General features: G+C 44.2%; 1 protein-coding gene across 1 annotated transcript in view; it reads left to right on the forward strand.

Annotated features, from left to right (window-relative positions):
• Positions 1-287: 287 nt before the first annotated feature.
• DNAJC3 (DnaJ heat shock protein family (Hsp40) member C3) overlaps positions 288-22312 on the forward strand; it is a 67082-nt gene continuing 45057 nt past the window's right edge. The window contains exon 1 of the mRNA XM_086330285.1: positions 288-500. Coding sequence (XP_086186411.1) covers positions 419-500 — 82 coding nt within the window. The 5' untranslated portion in view covers positions 288-418. The remainder of the gene's footprint in view (positions 501-22312) is intronic.

Below are 22312 nucleotides of genomic sequence, written 5' to 3' on the forward strand. Positions count from 1 at the left end.
AAACCTCCCCGGGCCGCCTCCCCTCGGCCCGGCAGCGGCGGTTTAGAGCTTCTGACAGCTCCGCCACCGGCGGACGCAGCCTCGTCTCGTGCTTCCACGTTATCCTATCAGAGACGGGGCGGGGCGGCGGCCCCCGCGGCCTATCAGCGCGAACCACGATCCCGGCGAGCCCAGTAGAAGCGCAATCAGGAAGGAGGCGATTGGGCCGCGGCGGCGCTGGGGGCGTGGCGTAGCTAGGACCCCGCCCGCCGCCGCTGCCGCCGCCGCTGCTGCCGCCTCCCTCCTCTAGGCGCCAGCCGCCTTAGGCCCGAGCGAGAGCAGACTGCGGGCGGGCGGCCGCAGCTGCAGCCTGAGCGCCGCGGCGGGGGGCTGGTGGGCCCCGCAGCTTTGCTCCTCCTCTGCGCCCGCGCTCTCGGACATGGTGGCCCCCGGCTCTGTGACCAGCCGGCTGGGCTCGGTGTTCCCTTTCCTGCTGGTCCTGGTGGACCTGCAGTACGAAGGTGAGTCGTGTCCCGCCCCGGCCCGGAGGAGGCGCGCGCCGGGTGTGGTGGGGGGTGGAGGGGCGGCCAGGCCTCCCGGCGCTTCCCAGTCGAGCGTCTCGGGGCGGTCGGGGCGGGAGCCGGGGACTCCGCGGCCGGCCTGGGCCTGAGCCCGCCCCAGGGCGGGGGCCGGCTCCCGGTTCCGGGTTTGTCTGGGGGAGAGGTGCGGGCAGCGGCGGGCCGCGGAACCGCGGGTATGGACTGAGGAGCCGGGCCGGTGGGGCCGGCGGGAAGCGGGGCGGCGACTTCTGGGGAGTCCTAGGGCGCGGAGACCCGGGCGGCTGTCCGGTCCCGGCCTCGCTTGGGACCCTCGATCGGCGCCGGGGGCTCCGGGTCAGCGGTGCTGGGAGGAGGCTGTAAAGGTGGCCCGAAGGGAGGGTGCTTTGGCTTTGGAGTTCCGGGAGGTGGAGGGGACAGTGTCGTGTTGGATGTTAGAAGTGAGTAACCGTCACCCCACTCTGCTCTGGGTTGTGTCTCGAAGTTGTTAGCTTGGTGCGTTAAGGAGCCGCTGCTGAAATTCAAGCTCCCGGCGGGCAAGGCACTAAAAGTTTGTGGCTTTACAGTTTCCAGTCTGATGTCACTCAGCCTTTCCTTTTACGAGTTCCCTGGGGTGGGGGTGGGGTGGTAGGGAATCCACTTTTAAGAAGATACGAACGCTAATTTTCACTTCAGTCCTACAGTTTGGTATGTTGGCTGCTCTTAACAGGAAACTGAGGGTTGTCCCGTCTTAGTTGTCAGCGGGCAGGAGTAAGAATGAAAGCCGGGAGTGCCCATTGATCTGATGCTCCAAGCGTGGTTACCCTGCGGAATATTCGAGTATAGTGAAGTCATGTCGTGCACTCAACTGTTTCCAGCCCCGTGAACAGGCTAGTAGTTACGGAGGTCAAATTAAACAGTTTAATATTGGATTTCGTATTAGAGGGAGTGAAGAGCTGAAGGCAGGAATTGTTGCTGGTAAAATCCCCTCCAGATTTTCAACTTGGAAAAAGAGTAATACTCTCCAATTTTTAGGTCTTATTCATAGCAGCTGTTTTTTTTTTTTTTTTTTGGCGGGGCGGGGTGGGTGGTGTTCCGGAGGACCATATTTTTTTTTTAAATCAGAAAGCAGAATATGTGGCATGGCAACATTGGGAAAAAGAATTTGACAGTGAGGCTGCCCCAGAAAAATATATGGAATTGGGACTGCAATGCCTGGACCTTGACCTTTAATATAGGTCATGTATTCCACTTCTTTTACATATTTTAATGTTAACTATCTCCTACCCTATGAAGTGTAGTACAGTTAGCATTAATTAATTTTGGCCACTTAAGAGAAAACTGAGCTTCCTTGGTGGCTCAGATGGTAAAGAATCCGCCTGTAGTGCGGGAGACCTGGGTTTGATCCCTGGGTCAGGAAGATCCCCTGGAGAAGGGAATGGCAACCCACTCCAGTGTCCTGGCCTAAAGAATTCCATGGACAGAGAAGCCTGGTGGGCTATAGTCCATGGGGTTGCAAAGAGTTGGACACCACTGATGGACTGATACTTCACTTTGAAGAGAAAGTTGCCTATGTTCTGCTTAACGTGAATTATTATTTTAAGTTACACAGGTATACACCTGTGTAAGGTTTGCCTTTTCCACTGGCTTATAGGCTGTCTTTTTAGAATCACTGTTCTGTATATGATTCTGTAGGACTTTAACACTTCATTTCTATCTTGTAGTATTTTCCAGAAGGAAAACCTCACCCGAGAGCTATTCACCCAATGTGGAACGCATGGTGACATTTCACAGAGGGGTGCCAAAGTGCTGTCTTCTTTAGGGTATTGTCTGTGTGAGGTGGCCAGGACTTGGTCCAGGTGGTAGAGAAGAAAGGAAAAAGTTCCTAAACTTATCGATGGTACCTGGCACTCTCCTGGCCACCTTTCTGTAAGCTATCTCCTGTTCAAGGAGGTACAAGATGTTGTTTCTACTCTCCAGATGAGGAAACTGAGGCTCTAAGAATTTAACTTGGATAAGGTCACATAGCTGTTAACTCTAAGAGACATAAGTTGAACTTACATTATTTGACTCTAAAGTTCATCTTGCTTGTGGACTGGAGACAGAAGTTAAGTGGCTGAGGGTATCCTGTGGGCCCAAGCACTTGTAAGTACTGGCAGCTGAGAAAATTCAGCCTTTCTATTTGTTTGTTTGCCACCAGCAGTAATGAACAGGAAGAGAATTTTCCTGATGTCTTTAATACAGTGGTTCTCAAGCTTGAGTGTGTGGTCACCTGGATTCCTTTTTAAACAAAGTGGTGAGCCTCACTCCCAAAGTCCTTGATTCAGTAAGTCTAGGTGGGACCTGAAATTTTGCATGTCTAAAAAGGACTCACTGGTATAATGAGTTATGCAGTGGAGTTAAATTAGGTATCTGTTGTGTAAACCAGGTATCTATTTTATTTGATGGAGATGTAAAGATAGGCAAGAACCTCTGAAAGCAAGCTGTTAGCTCGAGTTTTCCCAAGTAAGCTGAGTGTCTGAGTTTTCTAAGCTGTCTTTCTGGAGGCACTTAGGACCGCATGGTTCCACTACTGGGCCCAGGCTTGGAGACGGAAGACACAGAACAGGTGTGAGGAGAGTGAATATGAAAGAGTTGTATTGCAGAGTGTCCCCAGTAATTAGCTTAGGGGGCCTAGTTGTGTCGGATTTAAAAATACTTATTTGTTTCCCTAGGCTTTTCGGTTAATTGTAATTCAGAGAAATAAACTATTTAATAGGCTCATGAATTGAAAGGTTAAATCTTTTAGCAGCCCTTTTCCAAAAGGCCTTTGAAAGAAGGAAGTCTGAAGCACTAGTTTAGGAATAGAATTTTTGGAGCAGAAGAAAAACTTTTGTATTATCTACTTTAGTATTCTTATGTTACAGATAAGGAAGCTATTTTAATTCTCCGCTAATGGTGTGTTCTATTTGGTGATTTAAGTGGGAACATAACCTGGGAACCAAACCTTCTTTTATCTCTTTCTTCCTTAACATTCTTTTCTGAACTCAGTTTATCTTTATTTCACTGAACTGACCTGACAAAACCATATACTTTGGACGCTGGGAAAAGAATAGTTACAAAAGATGGTGATATTTCTTATGTGAACTGTGCTCGCTAGGATTTTCTTGACATTATTTAAATATGAAGGTAATAAATAGCAAAAGCAAAGGACTTTCAGTAATTTATATACCCTCTTCCCCTTACCTGTGGTTTCTCTTTTCTTGGTTTCAGTTACTTGTGGTAAACTGTGGTGTGAAATATTAAATGGGAAATTCCCAAAATAAACAATTCATAAGTTTTAAATTGCAAACCTTTCTGAATAGCATGATGAAATCTCACACGGTCTTGCTCTGGCCATGAATCATCTCTTTGTCCCCTGTATCCAGCCTGTCACTTAGTAGCCATCTGGATTATCAGCACTGTTGCAGAGCTTGTGTTCAGGTAACCCTTCTTTTACTTAATAATGGCCCTAAAGTGCAAACCTGGTGATGCTGACAATTTGGAAGTTTGGATATGCCAAGAGAAGCTGTAAACTGCTGCCTTTAAGTGAAAAAAGTCTGTGTCTTAGTAAGGAAAGAAAAAAACAAAACAAAACTGTGTGCTCGGTTGCTAAGATCTGTGGTAAGAATCAGTCTCCTATCTGTGAAATTGTGAAAAAGGAAAAAGTAATTTGTGCTAGTTTGACTGTCGCACCTCAGACTAAGGAAGTTGTGGTCACAGTCTTTGATAAGTGCTCAGGTAAGATGGGAAAGGCATTCCATTTGTACAATAAGATATTTTGAGAAGAGGGCACAACATTCACATCTTTTATTATAGTATATTGTGATAATTGTTCTTTTACTATTGTTGATCTCTGTCTAATTTTTAAATCAACCTTATCATAATGATAAGTGCGTATGAATAGGAAAATATAATGTGTATATAGTGTGTGTGTGAAAGTCGCTCAGTCATATCCGACTCGTTGCAGCCACATTATACAGTCCATGGAATTTTCTAGGCCAGAATACTGGAGTGGGTAGCCTTTCTCTTCTCCAGGGGATCTTCCCAATCCAGGGCTCGAACTCAGGTCTCCTGCATTGTGGGCAGATTCTTCACCAGCTGAGCCACAAGGAAGCCGAAGAATACCGGAGTGGGTAGCCTATCCCGACTCCAGTGGCTCTTCCTGACTCAGTAATCGAACCGGGGTCTCCCGCATTTCAGGCAGATTCTTTACCAATTGAGCTATCAGGGAAGCCCTAAATGTATATATAGGGTTCAGTACTATCCGTGTTTTGATAACCACGGGGATTTTGGAATGTATTCCCTGAGAATAAGGGGTAACTCCTGTAAACTAAGTATTGTAGCAGACTATCAGAGAGCTTCTAGAAAGTTATTTTAAGTTCATCTAATGTTATAGGCTGTTATTTAGCAGTAGTGTCCAGGTCCCAATTCACTTGACTAGTTAGTATTTACTGAGCGAGTGCCCAGAAATGGAGTAGTTTAGTTACTGTGGGATGGGGGAGTTGTGCTGAAATGGAATGGCCAGTAGTCAATAGGCTTTACTTTCCCATATGAAGTTAATGAATTGTGGTTAAGTTTAATTTCTCTTGCCATAGTGTTCCCCTGATTATTGTCCAGTTATTAATGTTTCTTTGTATGGAAATATCATGGGAACGCAGTCACTTGCTCTTAAGAACAAAAACATCATATCGGCCATAAATTGATTTTTCAAGATCTTTGGGATACTGCTTTTTAAATTTTTGAAGATAAGTTTTAAAAGTCTGATGAGTTTGTGTCATTCGGAGTTCTAGAATACGAAGACTCATTTAATCGGCTAGCAGAGGCTTCACTGTAGTGCTCTTTATAGGTGAGCTACACGCAGTATAGAACTCTTGGCTTTTGTCTTTGCATTTATAGACAACTTGGGGATATAACGCATGTTTTGTGAAGCATCTGTGTTCTCTTGCTACTTGCTCAATGTGGATTTCATGATCTATCTTGTAGTCAGTCCATTGGAAGCACCCTTTAATTTTCTTGTCCATGTAAACTTTGGTTTTATTCACTTGCCAAAATTTGAACTGATTTAAATTCAACCTGGCCAACTGGTTTGTTGAACCTCAGAGCTGATCATGGATGGAGAAAAATGAAGATAACCTTGCTGACAGGTCTCATTTTAAGCATATAGTCTCTCTTTCCAGTGCATACTCAGTACTGCTAGCATTCCTAGCTACAATTCCTACAGTTCCCTAGTGTTCTGGAAAGTTAGTGTCTCAGACCTTTTCTTCTTTCCTTAAATCTCCAGTTGAAATCCTCCTTTCTTTTCTTCCTCATTCTTTGTTTTTGGCTGCACAAGGTCTTAGCTGTGGCATCTTAGATCTAGTTCCCTGACCAGGGATGGAACCCAGATCCCCTGCGTTGGGAACTCAGAGTCTTAGCCCCTGCACCACCAGGAAAGTCCCTCTTGCCCATTCTTTGTGACCAGGGGTCCCCAACCTCCAGATCTCATGCCTGTTGATCTGAAGTGAAGCTGACGTGATGATAATAGAAACAAAGCACACAGTAAATGTGGTGTGCTTGACTCATCCTGAAACTGTCTCCTCTCCCCAACCCTATCCGTGGAAAAATTGTCTTCTAGGAAACCTGTCCCTGGTGCTAAAAAGTTGGGGACTGCTGTTTTAGACTTTGTCTTTATTGAGAAAATGAAAGCCGTCACAGGGCAGTTTCTTCTTCTTTCTACCTCTGAATTTAGTAGCCTACCTACCTGCATCTGTACCCATTCTGCTACTTAATGATTAAAAACATTAATGATTAAAAACAAAAATCCCTCCTCTTGGCAAAATCCAATTTTATACTTATGGCCTGGATTCCGTTTCCTGTCACCATCTGAAACGACTGCTTCTACAGTTGCTGTTTTTCTCCTGCACCATCACTTTCTTCCTCTACTGGGGCTCTGACATCAGCACTCCAGCAGGCTATAGTGTTTCCGTCTTAAACTGGGCTTTGATGTTATGTGTCGCTGTAGCTACTGAACAGTATCATTGTTTCTCTTGAGAGGGGAACTTCAGATCAGAGAGTCCTTGGTAGTCTCTCTCGCTACATCCTCATCTTCTATTCTCTTCTCAACACAGTAGAGCCTGCAAAGCCTTATGTATCTGACTCCTGTTTACTTATATCTTTTCTCATCTTAATCTTCTCCTTCACTGGGCTCCTGCCACATCAACTTGACTTCCACATGCCCAGCTCATTTCTGATGTAGGTGTCTTTATTCTTGTTGTTCCTATACTCTGGAGGTTTCAGAGAACAGCTTTCCAAATGAGCGTTCATATTTCAGCCCTGACATGCTGTTTAAGAAGCATGCTCTAGGTCAGTTAATAATCTCCCTTTCCCTTTTTGTGTTTTCTTCATAAAACTTAATGTTGTCCTCAATTACTTGATTTGTATTTCTTGTCTGTCTGCCTCTCTAGAATATAAGCTTTATGGAAAGTGCTGTTAATCTCTATACCTAAACTATGTTGACATGAAGTAGATTTGCAATAAATGTTTTCAAAATGGATGAGTGAGGTTGACTGTTCTAACTTTTTTTAAATATGAACGCTTCTAAACTGATTTTCCAAGTTAAAATTCATTGAAAAGGGAAACCCATCACAACATTTATGCTTTCACATTTAACTGAAGCGAAGACTAAAGTCCATTGGAATTGAGCAAACGTGGTTACAATAGATTTTATTTTCCTAGTTTACCCAGGAAGATTTTGGTGCAGACATAGTTCGTATGTACTTGCTACATAACTTCCTTTAAGTCTGTGTGTGTGCGCGCGTGCACGTGGTCAGTTATAAGTCTGGCTATGTGTGTGTGCGCGCATGTGCTCCGTTTTAAGTCTGGCTGTGTGTGCGCACATGTGCTCACTTATGTCCGACTCTTTGCAGCAACATGGACTGTAATAGAATACTGGAGCAGGTTGTCATTTCCTCCTCCAGGAGATCTTCCCTCCTCCGGGGAATCTTCCTGTCCCAGGGATCGAACCCGTGTCTCTGCTGTCTCCTGTACTGGCAGGTGGATTCTTTACCACTAGTGCCACCTGGAAACTTTTGGCTTTGAATACTAAAACAGTTTTTAGGCTAGGGAGATTGGAAAGAGATGCTTGCAAGGTCTAGGGGTTCCAGCTCAGTGTATTTTTATTAAAACTGTTTTGTCATTGGTCCTTACTCGACTGTGGAATTGTGAAGATAATGAACTTCCTGTTCTTTGGAGAAGAGCCAGATTCCACTGTGTTCTGTTTCTGTCTTGAGACTTCTTTCTCTGACCCGTCTTGCTCTGATCTTGAATTTAGATAGGACCTTTTATAGACAGTACTTTTTTCCTCCCTGCATTGTGTTCTTTTTCCCCGCCTATGTTCGGTTTTAGAAGGATCTTAAAGTTCTCTTTCTTCCTGACACTCTTAAGTGCTCCAGCCTGAACACCACCCCCCCGGGCTAGCTTCCCTTCTGCCACCTGGCCTTGGCTTGAGCCTTCGCGTCTCTAACCTTTTGTTCTTGACTTTTTCAGTCTGGTTGTTCAGTCTTGGTTGTGACTCTCAGCACATCATACTTTTTAAGCCCTCAACTTTGTTTCTTAAAATTGTTTAGTTTTTGCTCTGTAAACATATGACAGATCTTGGGGGGGGCCTGGTGGGCTGCCGTCTGTGGGGTCGCACAGAGTCGGACACGACTGAAGCGACTTAGCAGCAGCAATACTGTTATAACTTCAGTACAAGACTTAGCTGCTTCACCTTTTCCCCCGTCCATGCTGTATATTTGGCTGACCTTTGGCTGACTCTTGTCTGTGGAGAAACCTGTTTGTTTATTGCTGCTCAGAAGACAGCAGGATGTTTGGTTGTCTTATCTCTCAGAAGTAGGAGGCCTCTCTCATTGTCACTGTCTCCCAGGATGTGGCAAAGGAATAAAAATTATCCATGGCTTAAAATACACAGTTGAGATACTGCAGAAGCAGACACATTTACAATTTTTAAAGAAACATATTAGTGTCTGTACGAATCTTTGGTGGGTTTGATTTTTATAATTGTTATTGTGTATCTTAGGTTCTATTATATTGATGAACTATAATACATTTAAGAAAGAAGGAATTTAGTTACATTCATTCAGTACTCTTGCCTGGAAAATCCATGGACAGAGGAGCTTGGTAGGCTGCAGTCCATGGGGTCGCTAAGAGTCGGATACGACTGAGCAACTTCACTTTCACTTTTCACTTTCATGCATTGGAGAAGGAAATGGCAACCCACTCCAGTGTTCTTGCCTGGAGAATCCCAGGGACGGGGGAGCCTGGTGGGCTGCTGTCTCTGGGGTCGCACAGAGTCGGACACGACTAAAGCGACTTAGCAGCAGCAGCAGCATTCAATAAATTTTGAGTACCACTTTGTGCAAGGTACTGGACTCGGTGGTATATAAAGAAGAAAAGGCAGTTCGTTCTCTCAGGCTTGTTTTGGTCAGGTCTGGGACTTGGCAGGCCAGCTGTGCAGGCCAGCTTATTGAGGCTGGGGGATTGCAGAGTGAAGTCCTGTGCCTGTGAGTGGAGGGATGCACAGGGAAGTAGTGGAGGAGGAGCGTCCCCGCCTTCTCACCCAAGTAGTGAGGGGAAGTTTCACAGGGGAACTGCGTGTGAGGGCAGAATCCTGATGGAGGAGGGAACTTTGCCAGGGGGGCAGGTGGGGAAGGCGTTTCTGTGGAACGGCAAGTTGAAAGGGATGCAGCGTGAGAACTGGTGTGTTCAGGGAGGTTCCGCCCGTTCCCTGTGCTGTCTGTGTGTGTCAGTCACTCAGTAGTGTTTGTCTCTTTGTGACCCCATGGACTGTAGCCCACCAGGCTCCTCTGTCCATGGAATTCTCCAAGCAAGAATACTGGAGTGGGTTGCCATTCCCTACTCCAGGGGATCTTCCCGACCCAGGGATCGAACCTAGGTCTCCCACATTGCAGGCAGATTCTTTAGCGTTTGAGAGTGAGGGGTGAGGAGGCTGGACCCAGATGAGGGACCTGATCATGCAGGATCCTGTTTGCCTTTAGATCTGAAGGGACTTGGACTGAATCTCTCCAGTGCTGTGCAAACACTGCAGAATTGTTACTAGGAATGCATTTTGGGAGGATTTCTCTGGCTGTAGCAGGGGGCTGGCCTTGGAGGAAGGTGGGGAAATATCCCAGTTAGGAGGCATGCCCTCTGTCTTTCGGGGAAAGGGGCTACACAGCCACCACTTACACGCTGTGGCAAGTTCCGTTAGGAGAAGTGACCGAGGTGCACCGGGGGATGATAATCAATTCTCCCTGGAAGACTGAAATTTGTATAGAGGAAGTGGTATTTACTTATCACATTGTTAGGTGGGAGTGATGTTAGATAAGATAGTAACATGATAAGGATCTGAGTTTTAGGTAAAAGGCACAAGAAATGCTGGATACCGCTTTCAATCATTGAAGGCAAGAGAAGCTTAGTTTGGAGAGGAACTGGACCTCTGGGGTGACAGTATAGAAGACTCTTTGGAGGGACACCTCGTTGCTTTATTTGAAGGACTAGTGCAAATGAAAGAGCCTAGGTGGATGTTTTGGTCCAACTTACAGAAAAGGTCACGGTAACCTGAACATGCATGCACGGCCTCAGTGACCAAGAAAGTGGCCCTGTGGCTGTGGGAAGCCAGCCTGGGGCTCAGCTCTCAGGGTCTCTGTCCCCCAGGGTGTGCTTGTCAGAGAGATCCTCTGCCATGCCAGATTCGAGGGCCCCCATCTGGTGCACGCTGGTGTCTGGTCACCCAGACCTTTGGATTTCATCTGCTCATTCAGGTAAAGAGTCTCGGGGAAGTCGCCCAAGTGGGTATTGTCTAGTCAGTAACCAGCTTGTGCAGTTCCCTTAGGTGCTTTTCAGGAGTAACACGTGTTCTGTTGTGTTCCACCGGCTTGCTCTCCAAGTCCTCCTGGTTTAGTTTCTTGATACCCTGAAGAATTTGGGATTCAGCCGCCTTGTTGGCTTGTAGCTTCATCAGTGTCTCCGCATATTCTGTGTCCTCATGAGACTGCTGAAGAAATTTGGCATATCCTTCACAGCCGCACCGTCAGGATCAAAGCAGCAAGACATGGCCAGGGAGATGCAGGAGGCAAGAAGCGCCAGCTGGATCTGGCAGTTGATGGCGGCCGCGGAGTCCTGGTGATCGCTTGGGCACACCTTCGAGGTGCGCTCCGTCGTCGTGGCAGGTGGCCGAGGCACCCTCCAGGGTGCCGGTTGGAGGTGTGGCAGTGCTGGTTCGGTCCAGCCTCTGGCAAGCACTGTTGAAGCAGGAAACTGCAGTGGCTCTCTGTAGAATGTGTGGCCTGAGGCATCTGGAATAAATAGTTGAAAGAACTTTGCAAATGTACCCTTGGCTCCCACTAAACCTCAGGGTCTACCTGTGAGATTGGAACAGATTGTGGTTAAAATGTTCCATTAAATGATGGGTTGGGTGAGTGAGGCATGCAAGGCTGAGCAACTGTGGAGAGAGAGCTTAGCCTGGTTTATGTGGTGGAAAGGTTTCTGAGTTGTGCTGCAAATAAAACTAGGCTTTGAAATTGAGTCATGTTCTGACAGTTACCATGAGTCTTCAGGTAGCTTGGGTGACTTCTCTGAGCCTTAGATTCCTCAGTTATCACAGTATGAAAGAGGTTTATTTTCTAGGTTTGTTGTGAAAATTAAGTGAAATAGATATTCTGAAAGTATTCAGCATGTTTTTTTTATTTTTTTATTTCTTAATTTCCTTCTGTGTTACATCTTTCCTGTTAGACATTTTCGTGACTGGATAAGGAAAGTGCTGTGACTAATGGTTTAGCTGCTATCCAGATTTCTTCCTCCAGCAATCTGAAATCCTCTACTGAGTACATTGATCTGATTGTCCCTTTGAGAAAATTAAATGGGAGATGTTTGAAATCTTGATAATTGGAAGACTGCTTCCTTTACGTGTTGTGAGCACATAGATAAATCCATCAGCTTGCCTTTGAAATTAATTTTACCAGCTGTAATAGACTGGATGGTTAGAGAGTTCAGCCACAGCATTTTCACCATTCTTACGTGATCCCTAGTTCAGTCTCTTTTTAGTGTCATTTTAACATGTTTTCTGTACACACATTTGTACATGTGATGCACAATCTTTTAAACTTTATACTGGGAACTCTAAATGTTTATGGAGGTAGAGTAAATGTGGAGGTAGAGTTTATGTTAGAATTTACCTTTAAAAAATCGAAATGAACTGCCTTTAATTGTTTTAACTTCCCTACCCCTATCCCTTAAAAAGATTTAAGTAAGTGAAAGTTGCTCTGTTGTGTCAGACTCTCTGCGACCCCATGGACGCCGTCAGTAGAATTCTCCAGGCCAGAATACTGGAGTGGCTAGCCTTTCCCTTCTGCAGGGGATCTTCTCAACCCAGGGATTGAACCCAGGTACCCTGCATTGCAGGCAGATGCTTTACCAGCTGAGCCATAAGGGAAGCCCAAGAATGCTGGAGTGGGTAGCCTATCCTGTCTCCAGGGGATCTTCCTGACCCAGGAATCGAAAACCAGGGTCTCCTGCCTTGCAGGCGATTCTCTACCAGCTGAGCTATCAGGGAAGCCCAAAAAGATTTAAAGTAAAACCTTACTGTGTGAAATTTTCTTACATTTACCAAGGTGGGGAATGATATTATGAACCTCCCTGTACTCATCTCCCTGTGTTAACAATTAACAACCCCTGACCAATCTTATTCCATCTGTACCCGTGGATTATTTCGGAACATTTTACATGACATCATTTCGTTTATAAATATTTTAGTGTTTATGAAAGATAAGGACTGCTTTAAGTTTTAGAATCTATATCATCTAAAAATATTCCCTGCAGTATTTGATTACAATGCTATACCTTTGAACTACAGTCTAACAGAAATGTTTGAGACAGGGTATTTTGCTCTTCTTTCTTGACTTAACTGGCTGCTTAGTTATAAAATATCTTTAGTGTTAACAAATATTCTCTAAAAGTTTTCAGTTTCAAGTGATAATCAGTACATCTTTAACAAAACACATTGCTCAGTTTGTTTTCTTTTTATTGTATAAGCACATGAATACATTCTTACCAGAGGAAAAAACTAAACTGCACAGAAGTACATTCTGTATCCTTGTTTTAAAGCATCAGTGAAATCTGAACACGTTTACTCCAACGCAACTTGCTGTCCGTGGTTCACACCACCACAGTTCTTTCCATTCCTGCCCGCCTCTAATCTGTTTTCCACACGGCCAGCCGAAGTGATCTTTTTAGGATGTAAATCAGATCGTCAGTTCCTTGCTGAAAACCCATCCAGTGACGTCCCTCTGCTCTTGGAGTAAAACCCAGATTTCTTACCATAGCCTGCAAGGCTGTGTGTGACCCATCCTGCCAGCCGGGAGCCTCTTCGTGATGCCTTAATGTTGAGCTTGGTTCTGCCCAAGCCTGCACTTGTTTTGTACTACTTGCCTGATCATATTTTGGCATGCTGGTGGCTTTTTGTCATTTGGGACTGCTCTCCTGCCTTTTATGTTCTAACTCAGGGAGAAGTTATTGACTCCTAAGCACTATATTAAGCACCGCTTCCTGTCCTCTGGCAGGAGTGATTTGCTTGTCTATCTTTATTACACTGCATCCCCACTGCTAGAGCAGTCTGCATGGACACTGGTCTGTTTTTTAATGTGTGTTGCATCCTGTGGATCTGTAAGGATGTCAGTTATCTTCATTTTTAGAATTTTTTGCCTATTTGCTCCACCAATTTTGGTTCCTTAATTCTCTTGTTTGGTATTGGTTTCATAAGGATAGGTTTTAACGCTCATTTTTGTTTTTCAGAATTGCTGTTGCCTGTCTTTGAATTCTGATTGTGAGAGAAGGCTGACTGCCTGTCTGGAGGCTAAGAAGTCTTCAGGACCTCTTCTTTCCTTTCCCTGGTTTCAGCTCTCTGGGTCTCCCAGAGAGCTGCAGCCACCTCACGGCATACCTCTCCTGAGAAGGTGTTTGGATATGATTTTGCCCACCAGTCTCATCCTGTCCGTTTTATGTTTTGAGAATTTTTCCAAAATTTCTGTTTTTCAGATGGTCCTCTTCTTCTTAAAAAAGAATTTTGTTTTTCAGTGAGGTTATGGATGTATCTCCTTAAATAAATCTTGTCATTTCTAGAATTTGAGCCTATTGGGAAGTAGGCTCATGTGCTTAGTTAGGTGACTGTTTTTTTCTATTTCCTATGGACCACTTTCTTAAAAAAATTTTTTCTTTAAAGCTAAGAGGTAATTTCTATCAGCGAGTCATTTCTTCATTGAAAGGATGTAAGTTAAATTTTGTTCTTGGAAAATCTTAAAAATACACCAAATTATAGAAAATAGTATTGTGTACCACTGTGTCCTGTCAGTTCAGTTCGGTTGCTCAGTCGTGTCTGACTCTTTGCAACCCCATGGACTGTAGCACGCCAGGCCTCCCTGTCTATCACCAGCTCCCGGAGATTACGCAAACTCACACCCATTGGTGATGCCATCCAACCATCTCATCCTCTGTTGTCCCCTTCTCCTCCCGCCTTCAATCTTTCCCAGCATCAGGGTCTTTTCCAGTGAGTTAGTTCTTCGCATCAGGTGGCCAAAGTAGTGGAGTTCTAGCTTCAGCATCCATCCTTCCAATGAATATTCAGGAGTGATTTCCTCTAGGATTGACTGGTTGGGTCTCCTTGCAGTCCAAGGGACTCTCAAGAGTCTTCTCCAACACCACAGTTCAAAAGCATCAATTCTTCGGCGCTCAGCTTTCTTTATAGTCCAACTCTCACATCCATACGTGACTACTGGAAAAACCATAACTTTGACTAGACTGACCTTTGTTGGCAAAGTATGTCTCTGCTTTTTAATGTGCTGTCTAGGTTGGTCATAGCTTTTCTTCCAAGGAGCAAGCATCTTTTCGTTTCATGGCTGTGACCTTGTCACCCCACTTCAAAAATTACCAGCACTTGGTGGATGCATTTGTCTACACTTTCATCCTCCTCCCCAAGATTATTTTGAAGGCAGTCCCTGCACATGATATATTCTGTAAATACTTCATTATGTGGTGGAAACTCCAACGCCATGCTGGAAAATAGCCTCTCTCCAGAGTCAGTGATTGCCCTGTAGGCTGGGGAGTTCTCATAAAGCTAAAGCCTGTAGGATTCTCCTCATTGCTTTCTTATTCATTTCTGTTAAGGCCGCAATTTTATACAGTGTTCAGTAACGTCTGTTAAGTAAAACGTTAATTTCCATAATCTTCATTATGAAAAGCAGGTTGTATTTTTGGATATGATATGGAATTAGGTGAAACTACAGTTGACTCTCACATTCTGAATATAATCAGTTTCTAAGTCTATATAGCATACTGACTTTCTCTGAAAATACAGGTTAGGAGCCTGTGTCTTCATTTTAAATGGGAAAAATAAAAAATAACAGTGCTTTCCTAGTTCACTGAAAACCCCCAACTAATTTCTCCAGATTATATCCACATACTCTTAAATAGGTTAGACGTTTTCACATTATTGCCCCCAAACAAATAGGACTTTGTAGGATCCTGAGTTTTGTTTTTTCTTTTAATTTATTGTATTGAAGTATACTTGATTTACCATAATATATTAGTTTCTGCTCTACAGCCCAGCGATCCAGTTATACATACATATATATGTATAAATACACATTCTTTTTCATATTCTTTTATGGTTTATCACAAGATATTGAATATAGTCCTCTGTGCTACACAGTGGGCCTTTTTGTTTATCCATTTTATATATAAAACGGTAATCCCAAAGTTCCAGTCCCTCTGTCCCCCTTGGCAACTACAAGTCTGCTCTCTGTCCCTGTGAGTGTGTTTCTGTAGAAGTAGATAAGTTCATGTGTGTCATACTTTAGACCCCACATTTAAGTGCATGGTATTTGTCTTTCTGACCGACTGCACTTAGTTTGCTAATCTCTAGGTCCATGCATGGTGCTGCAAATGGCATGATTTCATTCTTTTTCATGGCTGAGCAGTATTCCACTGTGTATATGTACCACATCTTCTTTATCCGTTCATCTGTCGATGGAGATTTTTCGATTGTTTCCACGTCTTGGTTATTGTGAATAGCGCTGCTATAAACCTAGGGGTGCATTTTATCTCTTTGAATTGTAGCTTTAGGACCCTGAGTTTTGGAGACCGCCAATTTAAGGTTTCCTCCTTCCTTCTTTTTTTTCCCCTTCGTATTTCCTTCCTTATTTAGAGGGCTCCAGCAGGCAACCAGTGTAATAAAACACTACACAGAAACCCAGAAAATGCAGACTGGGCATATGAAAAGCTACTTTGTTTAGTAGGGTGAAGAGTAAGGTAAAGTGTATTTCATTTGGCTTTTTGCTGTATTAGATGAAATCAGAAATTCACTAGCTTTTGATGATTGAAATGGCAGGCAGTTGTTCAGATAGTTTGCTCTGGCTGTCTTCCTGGACTCCATCTCTTTCTTCACTTGACCCCTGTTCAGACAGTTGACGTAAGTCACGTGTAGCCTTTTCCTCTCTGGTAATTTTTCTCCGCAGTCTGTTTTCTCTGTTTGCACTGCTGCTACTACATGGTCTAGTCAGCATCATGTTACCTGAGTTACTGTCACTGGGACTTGATTGATTTCCCTCTTTCCTTCTGGCTGTTTACTGGCATCTTCTAGCAGAGAAAGTAGTGAGAAAGACCCACTCAGTAGCGAAGGCATGGTGGAGAGGAGAGCGGGCTGCGGTACTGGACTCTGAGTTCTCGGAAAGCCTCATTAATCTTGAGTTCTTGGCTTTTATAAAGATACGATGTTCTTTGTGTTCAGAATGCTGGATTCCCTCTTCAGGCTTGGCACATAGGTCCATCCTTCTCACTTGTCCTTCAGGGGAGACCTCAGGGAACACCGTGTCCCCCCAACCCAGCACTGTCCAGGAGAACTTTCTGTGATGCTGGGAAATGTTCTCTATTACCCTTACTGTCCCACACACTCGCCATTAGCTAAGCGGCATTTATGCTGTGAGTAGTGAGACTGACAAATTGAATGTTAAATTTTATTCAGTTTTAATTGTAGGCGTTAGGTGCCTCTACTTGTGCCCTCTCAGAGCCCTTTGTGTATTCCTTCCATCCTAACACTTACTGTGTTGTATGCTTTTCCAACATTTTATTATTAAACATGGTGTAAAGTTGAAACAATTTTATTGTGTACAGTCCTGTACCTATCACCTAAATTCTACTATTAATGTAATTACTACACATGTTTTTAATACATATCCCTCTGGGCATTTTTCTATCCATTAATCCTTTTGAAAAAATAATTTTCAAAATAATATCTGTGCACATGTCCCTAAATACTTTAACATGTATGTCATTAGCATTTGTTTTTTGCAGGGGTAAAATTTGTATACAATAAAATGTCCATTTTGAAGTATATACTTGCTGGATTTTGATAATTGCATGTGCTTGTGCAGCCCTCGCCGTCATCAGGGTTGGAGCACTCTCAGCACCCCAGAGACATTTCTTCTGCTCCTTCCCAGTCCTGTCTCCACCCTCTCAAGTGATGGCTGTTCAGATTGTTTTCCCTGCAGTGTCTCCTTAGCACACTGAAAAGCGCAACATCATTTTCATTGTGAAAGAGAAATGCTGTGGCATTTAGTTTCCATGTGCCCCTTCTACACGCATTTGAACTTTAGAACAACAAAAAGAGTCTATATTCTACCTAACAAGGTGCAGGTCTTCTTGTAAATGAAGAAACGCTTGCCTGTATCCTGGTTAAGGTGTTTTCAACAGTCACTGGGTCCATTACTGACTGTATTAATTACCACTGTCCTGTTCGGTACTTAGTTATATAAAAACTAAATTGTAAAGTTAATTTTAACAGCTTGTAAATAAAAATGGAAACTGGAGAAAATACGATTAGTACAGTCAATTCTCTTTGTTCATGGTAGTTATACTCCATATGTCATTATGAATGTTGAATTAGCAAATATTAAACCACTGCACGTGGGAGAAAATTCGGGCTTAGGATCCTGCAAGGCCTCAGGTCACTACATGTTTGTCAACAGATCAGAATGTAACCTTGTTTGTGTGACTTTCTGTTTAAAAATATCTTGTTTAATATAATTGACTAACATTGAATTCATGGCCAGCAGCGTTATCATTCATGTCTGAGTGAAGCTTATCTGACAAACATGTTTTCTTTTCTTGAAAGTGTTTTGCTTGTACCATATAGCTTGCAGGATCTTATTTCCCCTACTAGGGATTGAACCCACATCCCTGACAGTGGAAGCTCAGAGTCTTAACCATTGGATCACCAGGGAATTCCCCAAACGTATTTTTTTTGAAAGGCCCAGTATGCTCTCTTGTGTTTAGGAACATTAGGGAGTACTACGCTTGGGGGCCAGTTTTAAACAGTGAAATCAGTGAAAAAGAAGGAAAGTAAAAACCATAGAGGACACTTGTTTATAACATGAGAGCTGACACAGGAAGAAGGAGAATCACCTTGTTTGACTTCAGCCGGAACATGCTCTTCAAGTGTCCCGGTGTGTTACTGTTCTGCCCATACACATGTCCTCAAATGACCGCCAGGGGGCCCTGAATATTAGTTTGGAGATTACAAATGAGTTTTAGGGGGTTACAGATAAATTTTAGTGAGTGGGCAAATTCTGAGACACAGTCTGAATTGTGAGGCTTGACTATATACAAATAAACTGCTGCTGCTAAGTCACTTCAGTTGTCTCCGACTCTGTGCGACCCCATAGACGGCAGCCCACTAGGCTCCCCTGTCCCTGGGATTCTCCAGGCAAGAACACTGGAGTGGGTTGCCATTTCCTTCTCCAATGCATGAAAGTGAAAAGCGAAAGTGAAGTCGCTCAGTCGTGCCCGACTCTTAGTGACCCCATGGACTGCAGCCTACCAGGCTCCTCTGTCCATGGGATTTTCCAGGCAAGAGTACTGGAGTGGGGTGCCATTTCCTTTTCTGATACCAATAAACAGATGTGTATAAACAAGCAAAGAGAACATGTGCAAAGCCGCTGCATCTTGAGTCTGTAATTAGTCATGAGGTCATAGTTGACATATATGGCATCCTTTGTTAACTTCCTGTCCCTTACTTCTCGTGCCTTCTGCTGGAACCTCAGCTCCTCTGGCTTCTTCACCTGATGGTGTAACCAAAACCCTCATTTCTAAAGGGTCTGAGTGCTCAACTGCCCTGTTTTTTGGTTGCTATAGTTTAAAATTAATCTTTAGTGTTGGGCATGGAAGGACTAAGGCCCCAGAGAGTCCCCTAGGGTCCAGGCATACCCCTCTTTGCCACCGTAGCAGCAGAGCCCGCTTCTCCTTGATCAGAAACTTCCTGCAGCTGGGCAGCTCGCTGCCGCTTTATCTCAGCTTCATGCTGCAGGAGGTTTGTATCTTGGAACCAAAACACTCAGCAGCCATTTTAGTGAATTCTAATTCTATAATCCCTTTTGGGGATAGCATTTAAAATAAATATTATTTGCTATTTAAATAAAATATTTAAAAATACTGACCAATTCTGGGTGAAATAGATTAATAAATACATAATGTTCAATGCATATTACCCAATATAAGGATTTTCCATGTAACTGAGACTTTTAACTGTAAGTACTGAGAAAAGTTTAAGATAATTTTGACAGAAGACTTTTCTCAATATAGTTGTCTTTAAGTTTGGTGGGCTATGTGATTTTTGTCAGAACTACTCAACTTTGCATTGTAGCATGAAAGCAGCATTAAGCAGGTGCAGTGAAGGGGCGTGACTGTGTTCCAGTAGGATTTTATTTACAAAAGCAGTTTGCTGACCTCTATTCTAGAAGGTGAGCACACACCAGTTAATGAGACCAGATACAGTATTATATTCTACTCTTCTTGATCTAAAACCGTTAGAATCCATTCCCAAGCATGTTCCATCGGTTTCTGCTAGTTTATCAGCAAAGTCTTGCAATTCTTTTGGTGTATAAACTGTTTTTTCTTTAAGTTTTTATTGGAGTATCATTGCTTTACAATGTTGTTAGTTTCCGCTCTACCTCAGAGTGAATCAGTTACACATATATCCCATCTGTTTTAGATTCCCTTCCCATTTAGGTAATGACAGAGCATTGAGTAGTAAATTGTTTTCTATAGGTCACAGTAATATATGTGCCTGGTGACATCTGGAGTGGTTAGGTGTATCTAAGTGAGCATCGCCTTTCATGGCTTCTGCCCTGAGTGGTTTTCCTTGGAATTTTAAGCAGTTGAAGCCGAGGTGCCACTGACGATGGAAGGCAAGCTTCTTCTGTGGGTAAGGCAGGCTCAGAAGGTCTGGGAGGTTGAGTTGGTCCGTTTCATGTAGGTTACAACCAGATGTCCCATTTTAAGTTTGAGGGTCCCATTCTTTATTAATATGTTCTAAATACCTTAGGAGAGACTTGGAGAGGCTTTGAATTCAACTTTTGTTTTAATTCAGCGATCCTGAAAATTAAATTTTCTGTTTAATTTCCAGCTAAATCATCGCTATGGCTACAAAACATTAAGAGTTTGTTTTAGGGGCTACCGTGGAATCTCTCAGCTAGGAGTTAGCCCTGAGCTTTTCTTTCCTCTTTAGGTACTGCAGTGTGCTCCGAGGAATCCATCCCACAGTCCTTATTCTCATCATTACTGCCATTATGGTCAAGTGCAGCAGCCACTTGGGTTTCCCAGCCGTGTGTCTCAGTTTGCAGCATGTCAACGGCAAATGATATCTTCATTAATTGATTCTATACCTGCTATAAATTACTAACTCATTTCTCATTGACACAGAATTCAGCAACAGCGCTCAAGCTCAAGGGCATGACCAAACCATTCCTTAAATCCCATTTTTGTGGCTCTGTGTCTTGGAATCACTCCCAATACCAATTGTGTATGAAAGTCTGGTTCTCTTCAGGAGACAGAAACCTCATGGTTATTTTAAAAGAGGAAGTTTAATGTAAAGAACTGTTACGATAGGAGGGTGACTGTAATGGTGTCAAAGGAACTCTGTGGGATAGATAGTCCAGAACCGAGAGGCAGTCCCCCAGGGAAGGGCCAGCCTGGAGGGGGTCCCCTCCCCAAGGCTGGGGTTCAGATCTCATTGGAGACAGTGCAGTTGCAGCCCATTTGTTGATAGAAAGGTTTGCTGAGTTGCCGGGGCTAGAGCTGGTCCACAGCAGCTGGGGAAGCAAGAAGCCACCTTCTCAGGTGTGTGGTGTCCTCGTGGGAGGTGGTATGTGACCGAGGCTCCAGGTGGCCTAGGGACTGGACCCTGGATTCGTGGCTAGGACAGGGCCCCTCTGGAGGTGGGCCCCCTGCACACGCCGCGGTAGGGGCCAGAAGAAAGGAACCAGGAGGGGAGCTTCCCGAAGTGCCCCTTCAGCGCCCTTTACTGTCAAAGCCCAGCATTGTGCTCAATGTAAAGAAAAATGCTTACCCACCCCAGTCCGTTATTACAGTCCGTACTGGAGCATGGATGTGGAGCTGAGAGGCGGCACGTCGGTTGATTATTGGCCTGTCGGTCAGATGATGCTGTTCTACTCCCAGCTCCTCACTAGGTCCACATTTTGCTCAGAGTGAAACCAAAGCTGAAAACAGTCAGGCCCCTCTACTACTCTGACCTCATCTCATTTGTCATCTCCCTCGTTGGCTCTGTGGTGGTCATCCAGACCTCCCTGCTGTTTCTGGAACATACCTGGTAGGCGCCTCACCCCAGGGCCTTCGCCCTAGGTGGTGGTCCTTCTTGGCAAACTCTTTTCTTAGATACCTGCATGGTGAGTCCTTGACCACCTTGTTTAATACTGAAAGCCCCACTGCTCCTGAGCCCCAACCCAGGCAGCTCTCCTTTTCACCTCCCGTACTTATGTCTGCCTCCTGCTGCTGTAATGTCAGGTGCCACGAGTGACTGAGGTTTTTGTTTCGCTCACTTATCCCAAATACGTAGCACAGTGCCTGGTGCCCTGTAGTTGCTCAATAAGTTCTTGATTATTATGCTACTGCTAAGTCACTTCAGTCATGTCCGACTCTGTGCGACCTCATAGACGGCAGCCCACCGGTTCCGCTGTCCCTGGGATTCTCCAGGCAACAACACTGGAGTGGGTTGCCATTTCCTTCTCCAATGCATGAAAGTCAAAAGTGAAAGTGAAGTCATTCAGTCGTATCCGACTCTTAGCGACCCCATGGACTGCAGCCCACCAGGCTCCTCTGTCCATGGGATTTTCCAGGCAAGAGTACTGGAGTGGGGTGCCAGTGCCTTCTCTGCTGGATTATTATAGTGGATTCTATTTTTTTGTTTGTTTTATTTTTATTTTTTTAATATAAATTTATTTATTTTAATTGGAGGTTAATTACTTTACAATATTGTATTGGTTTTGCCATACATCAACATGAATCCGCCACAGGTGTACACGTGTTCCGCATCCTGAACCCCCCTCCCTTCTCCCTCCCCGTACCATCCCTCTGGGTCATCCCATTGCACCACCAAGCATCCAGTATCATGCATCGAGCCTGGACTCGCCATTCGTTTCATATATGATATTATACATGTTTCAATGCCATTCTCCCAATCATCCCACCCTCTCCCTCTCCCACAGAGTCCAAAAGACTGTTCTATACATCTGTGAATTCTAATATTCATTAAAGTGAGATTGTAGTTAAACAAAGCAGTTCTAATTTTGTTGTTGTTGACCAAGAAAGTTTAAGTATTTTTGCTAGTTACTGTGTTACCCAATTTTCCTTGTATTTTGTAGAGTAGGTATGTTCTTTGGACTGATGAGGTTATT

The sequence above is a fragment of the Bos grunniens genome, chromosome 12, assembly GCF_055505025.1.
Source record: "Bos grunniens cultivar Pamir isolate PY7600 chromosome 12, Bosgru_T2T1.0, whole genome shotgun sequence".
Taxonomy (NCBI): domain Eukaryota; kingdom Metazoa; phylum Chordata; class Mammalia; order Artiodactyla; family Bovidae; genus Bos; species Bos grunniens.